The sequence below is a fragment of the Prinia subflava genome, chromosome 6 (assembly GCF_021018805.1).
Source record: "Prinia subflava isolate CZ2003 ecotype Zambia chromosome 6, Cam_Psub_1.2, whole genome shotgun sequence".
In the NCBI taxonomy this organism is placed as follows: domain Eukaryota; kingdom Metazoa; phylum Chordata; class Aves; order Passeriformes; family Cisticolidae; genus Prinia; species Prinia subflava.
The window spans coordinates 15,216,190-15,222,189 of record NC_086252.1 but is presented as its reverse complement, the minus strand read 5'-3'; the positions used below and the strand labels follow the sequence as shown (position 1 = coordinate 15,222,189).

General features: G+C 50.9%; 1 protein-coding gene across 1 annotated transcript in view; it reads left to right on the top strand.

Annotated features, from left to right (window-relative positions):
• The first annotated feature begins 931 nt into the window (after positions 1-931).
• Positions 932-6,000, top strand: part of ITPRID2 (ITPR interacting domain containing 2) — a 39,835-nt gene continuing 34,766 nt past the window's right edge. The window contains exons 1-3 of the mRNA XM_063400406.1: positions 932-1,069; positions 1,302-1,579; positions 1,671-1,722. Of these exons, the coding sequence (XP_063256476.1) occupies positions 1,360-1,579; positions 1,671-1,722 (272 nt within the window). The 5' untranslated portion in view covers positions 932-1,069; positions 1,302-1,359. The remainder of the gene's footprint in view (positions 1,070-1,301; positions 1,580-1,670; positions 1,723-6,000) is intronic.

The following is a 6,000-nucleotide window of genomic DNA, read 5'->3' as shown; positions in this document are numbered from 1 at the left end:
GAATATTTATTGGGTACCATTAACCTGGTCCTTCCAAAGCCAGTTTTGCCTTTAAATATGAGGTACGTTATGTGCCTGGCTGTCAACAACAGTTTTACAACTGCAGAGAACACGGGCTAATTTTGCTGCTTGTGCTTACTAATTTAGCATCGTTTCATGAAAATGTTGTAAAAGGCTTTTTCAGAGCGTGTTTCTCCCCGGCTCCGCAGGTGAGCTGCTGGGCGTGCGGGGTTCCTGCAGCGGTGTCTGCGATGTGAGCGCACGCAGGGCTGCAGTGCCCCGCTCATGTGGCCTCAGTGGCGCCTGAGGCGCGGCTGCTGTCCCGCCAGGGGACAAGGACAGCGACCCGGCACGGCGCTCCTGCGGCGGGACCTCAGCCATCACCTCGAGGAGACACTGAGAGCAGCCTCGGTGCGGCACCGCCTTCCCGCACATGGGCACTCGTTCGTCTTTTGCTGATTCTGGTGGCTTCAGTACACCCTGAAGGAGATTATAAAGGCTCCAAAGGCACCTAGGATTTTAAGAGGCCGGGTTTGGAGCTTCTGGAGCCCCTGCAGCTGTGCCCAAGCAGAGGCTGATCTAATTTCACACCCCTGGAAGCGGGGCAGAAGGCTGTGTGTAACCAGTACACATCCTGTATCTTTTCCTTGTGCCTTCTCCCCGCTCCTCACTCCCGTTCCCCCAGGATAAAACCCTGCAAAGTCCCTCTTCGCTGCTCTGCTTCTTTCTTAGTTTGGAAACATCCTTTACGGGCCCAGGCCCCGGGCATTCCTTCCGAGGCGGGCCAGGCCCGAGGGGCCGCGCTGCCTCAGGGCCAGGGGTCCGACCCGCATCCCTGTCCTGCATCCCTGTCCCGCATCCCTGCCCGCATCCCTGCCCGAATCCCTGCCCGCACCCGCGCCCCGGCGGCGGCCCGGCCCCGGCGGAGGCCCCGCGGTGCCGCGGCCCCGCCGCCGTCACGTGGCGCAGTTTTCTCATCCCGCAGCGGTATGAGGAAGTCAGAGCCGCCGCCGCCGCCCGCAGCCCGGGCGGGCGCAGCCTCCGCCGCCGCCTCTCCGCGGCGCGACATGTGAGTACCGCGGGGCCCGGGCTCTGCCCGCCCGAGCTCTGCCCGCCCGGGCGCCGGCGGGCCGGGGCCGACACCTGCGGGGCCGGGAGCGGGGGGCGGCGGGGCCGGGTCTGGGGGCGGGCCGGGCCGGCGGGTGAGCGCGGGGAGGGGCGGCCGCGCCCCCGGGGGCTGCGCGGACGGCGGCCCCGGGACGGGCGGGCGGACGGACGGCACATCTCCGCTCGCCCGGCAGGCTGGCTCTCTGCGGCACTCGCCTCCCGGCGTGAAGCCCCGCCGGCGCCGCCGCCCCGATGGAGCAGCCCCCGGCGGCGGAGGAGTGGCAAGGGGCGACCCAGAAGAGGAAGGCCTGGGCCAAGAGCCGCGACTCCTGGCAGGCGTCGGAAGCGGAGGATTTCTCGGCAGCGGCGCTGGCCCGCGGCGAGGAGGAGGCGGAGGAGGAGGAGGAAGAAGAGGAGGAAGAGGAGGAGGAGGATCTCGGCGGCGGCGAGCTGCCGCTGGCCGCGGGAGCAGGTCAGTGCCGGGGGCAGCGGGCCACCGGGACCCCCGCGGGGCGGCCTCGCTGTTACTGACTGTCGGCTTCTCTCTCCTGCTCTGCCCTAAGGCTGCCACAGCGTTCCCAACGAGAAGATCGCCATATGGCTGAAGGACTGCAGGTGGGTGCTGCCGCCGCCTGGGCCGGGCAGTGCCCGCGGCGCGGAGCGGGGGAGGCGGCACGGCGGCACGGCCCGGAGCGGAGCGGGCACGGCCCGGAGCGGAGCGGGCTCCGGCGGGCACGGCCCGGAGCGGAGCGGGCACCGGCGCTGGCGCTTCCCGGGCCGGGCACCGTCGGGAGCGGCGCCGGGAGCCCGCACGGCCACGGGGCAGCTGGCGTTCGGCACCGCTGCTCTCCTTGGCGTCTCGTTAATGAGCCTGAAGGCTTTCAGCCGGCGCGGGAGGAACTCAGCAGAGGGTCAGGAAGCCAGCATTACTTTGGAAGTGGTTCTCACCGAGGAGCTCTAGTTTAAACCTTCCACTGTTTCCTTGCCTGGGTTTTTGGTGCAGCTTGCAAGAAACGGTGCTTTGGTGCATGGCCTCTGTGCTTATGGGCCTTCAGGAGTGATGGCAGGAGTTTAGACTAACTTGATTTATTTGAGTCTCTTAGTGTCCTCTGTCCCTAACTTGAGGTGGGGTATGTGTATTACGAGTTTCTATTACTGTTGCAAAATAATCTTTGGTGTTTAGAACAGGTATTGATGGAATTACTTTTTTGCATCCTCAGTCACATAAAAGCACAAACGCTACATCAGTAGCAGCTGCTTTTGTCCATTTTCTCCATTCATTCCTAAAAACTCTTGGAGGCAGAGTTGATGGGGAGAAGCTAATGATTAACTTTCCAGTAACTAACAATGACATTTCAAGACCATTGCTATTTGATATTTCTGGTTTCTTTCTCCTTTCAAGAGCTGCTACGTTAAGGCAAGAATTGACCACTGAGATTATGTGTGCCTTTGTGATCTCTTGATCCAGTAAGCAGCTGACTGATCTTACTGTGCCACTGAAGTGTGGGTTGTTTCATAGCTGCAGGATCCTCTGTATAGCTTTCTTCAGATCTTTACAGGCTATGCCTTGGATAGGGTGTTGGCAGCTACAGACTTGAAATCTCCTAATCCCTAAAATATAATGTTTAGTAGACCTGACAGACCATTCTTCCAAAATGCTAGAATGGGAGAAGATTTTTCTGACTTTACCTCAGATCCTGTTGGTCTACTAAACTGTTTTCTTTAAAATCAGTATTATGAATTCAGTGCTTCCTTAGAAGTATTTTTTGAGTGGGGAGGGCAAAATGTAAGGACTGGAGAGGGAAGAGGCCATCAGGGGAGAGACACTTCCTAATGCTGCACTGTCACTGTGTCTCAATCAGCAGGATTTCTGTGTAGAACCTTCCCTGGCCCTGTAGTTCTTAACATTTCTATACAGAATTTAAGGAACAGCACAAAGCTGCAAACTGACAACATGAATGTTTAATAGATGGCCAAAAGTCTTCAGTAATAACACAAAGCTTGCAGTTTCATACCCGTGCTTTGGTGACTATCTGTTGTTAACACTGGCACCGCACATTTCTGTGGAATGTGTTTGCATCTCTGGCGGTTGATTCCCAAAATATGGGAACATTGTTTTACAAATAACAAATGAAGCACAAGTTAACTCTTTTGCTAATACAGGAATGGAAACTTAGGTAATTCATGTTTCTGAAACCTGTTGTGCTCCTTCCACAGAAGCCTTTTTAAGTACAGCTATTTACTACTGCACATTGTTTCAGAGGAATCTTGTGTTCTCCTCAGAGTGACTTTTAAAAAAGATTTCCTAAGCAGTGCTGTTCATACACGTGTTAGCCTCTGCTCTGTGGCGTGCAGGATGCCAGCATGGTGCAGTTCATATGCAATCCCAGCTGCCTGGGAAGGGCTACACAGCTCCTTGTGTTTTAACTGCAGAATAGTTTAATTTTCTGTGTCTAATGTATATGCAAGCAGTTGCTAGCATGTGCTAATTCAGTTTGCAGTGTTGTAAGTGATTGGATGTATAGAAACCTTGAACTGATTGTCTCTTGATAACAATGTGCATAGGAAAAGAGGACAGCATTAACAGAAGACGGAATAGCCCTGCAGGTACTACAGTGTTTTCTTTTAAAGGAATGATTGTGAAATTAACAATTTGTAAGTTGTTCTCCCTGAAATTTCTTCTTTAAGAACGCTGGTTTTGCTGTCAAGCTTTGATTGCTGAAAAGTGTAGGCATATACAAACCAAGCTTTTATTTCTGGTTCATGACACAACCTTATTCTTACAAGTTAGCTCCCTAACAAGTTACCATGTAGCTATTACTACAAATGAAGATTCAGCTACTGAATACAATGTTTTCTTTGTTACATGTTTTCTAAAAGTAGTCCTTCACATTTTCTGGGTTTCTGTACACATTTGTGAAATCAGAAGAAAATTGGCAATTTTAAAATCTCATTTTATGGTTCGACTTGGCAGCAGCACAAAAAACCTTAATATCAACCCACTGCATAAATAGATCTGCTTATAAGATTTATTCCTTTGTTTGTTTCTAAACAAACAATAGTGATATTGTGTTTAGACAATAGCATCAATAGTGTTCTAATATGAATAAAAGGAATTACTAGCTGTCCTTTGATATTTATGTTAGTGGTTTGGGGCTTTTATTACTTGGCATCTCTGTTTCACATCTGCTTTAGAGGAGAGGAGGATTCCTAATATCCCATGTTATTTACCTTGGTAGATAAGCATTTAGTTGTCTTGGGCTTTTTGTAAAGAAATAACTAGCAGCAAACCCCAAAAGCAAAAAAGCAAGTATTTATCATACTGTGATAAGAATTATGGAGACATAAAAAATGTCAGATGTTACTCAAAGGCTCTGGTTCATTCGTGTTTTGGGAATTGCATGCCTTTGAAAAAGGCCTCTTCTCTCTTCCCAGTACTTTGGAAAGGCATTTTGAAGTAATAAGAAAGCTCATAAAAGTTGAAGCACAAGTGTTTGTATTATACTGATAGATAAAAAGATTTTTTTGTCAACTGTTATGATGAAATGTATTATTTTAATTGCATATATTTCAACTCTGCCAGTAATACAGGGGATGTGGGAGGTATCTAGGAGCCATCTCTTGTAGATATGCAGGAAGTGAGTTCTTGAAATGCCTCAGAAAGAAGAGATTTTTTGCTTCGAGTTTAAAATAAACATGGCTTCTGCCCAGATAAGGTTTTAAAAGCTGAGGTTTAAACACTTCCACAGCACAGTGCAAAACCCTTGTCCTGTTCCAAGACCACCCGACCACACCTGGTGTCTGAACAAACCAGGCTCTGGCAATGGAGGAGGATTGGGGGGGGTGTGTGATGAGGGGACCCCATCCTGAGGACACAGCCAGGGGAGGGGTCCCCCAGCCCTGACATCCCCAGGGCACAGGGCTGCTCTGAGACAGAGCCATGGGCCTCGCTGGAGGGAACAGCCTGGTGCAGAAAGGCAGAGCTATCAGGCTCTTGTCCAAAAGGACTTTTGTGGTACTTGTCCATTGTCTAAACTCATGATTTGTCTAGTTCTTCAGAGCAAGTTCTTCAGAGGCAGGAGTGTATGGCAGCTGTGTGCAGCAGTGCAGGTAGGGCAGCAAGGCGTGGTGGACAAGGATGCTTTTCTGGTAGCTGCTAATGTGCTGTAATGGTGACAGACTCAATTTCTAGAGGAAAATGCCAGCTTTAATGGATGCTTTTACTGCTTTCTGCCAGCCACTGCATGCAGCACTGACCTTGGCTGTCAAAGTCAATGCCAGCAAGTTTCTACATCGAAACATAGAGGTATGGCAGTAGCCACCAGGGCAGGAGAGGGAGAAGGTTGGGAGTGCACCCATCTGAGCCTTGGTAAACAACCAGCATGGTTATTACCTCAGAACATAAGGCTTCCTGTAGCGTGGCAGGTTTAGACAATATATGCTAAGTTTTTTCAGACTCTGACTGGACAGAGATACAGAAATAGGGGAGTTCTGAGCCTGGGCAGAGTGTGCTGTGTGCTGGAATGTGCTCGTGCACCGGGATGCTCTGGCTGTTTGCCTTGGAGTCTCAGCACAGCCGGGCTTTGCTCTGCTTTGCGAAAGGCGTGTTGAAGTGAGCTTACTCCCTATCAGCAGGCAGCATCTGGAGAGAGTGAGCTCTGTTCAGAGGGAAAGAAAAATAAGGTTGTGAAGTGCAAGGTCTGTTAGAAAGCAGATGCAAACTTTCCTTGCTTAATTTGGCTATGGCACCAAAATAAATATAGTATCAGAGCTCTGTTTACTTTCAGGTCTTTGGGCAGGTTTATATGTTTGTCTGATTAAAAATCCAAGTGAAACATGCATAATGTAGGCACATAAATCATCTGCTTTCTCCTTCGTTATGAGTATTATATT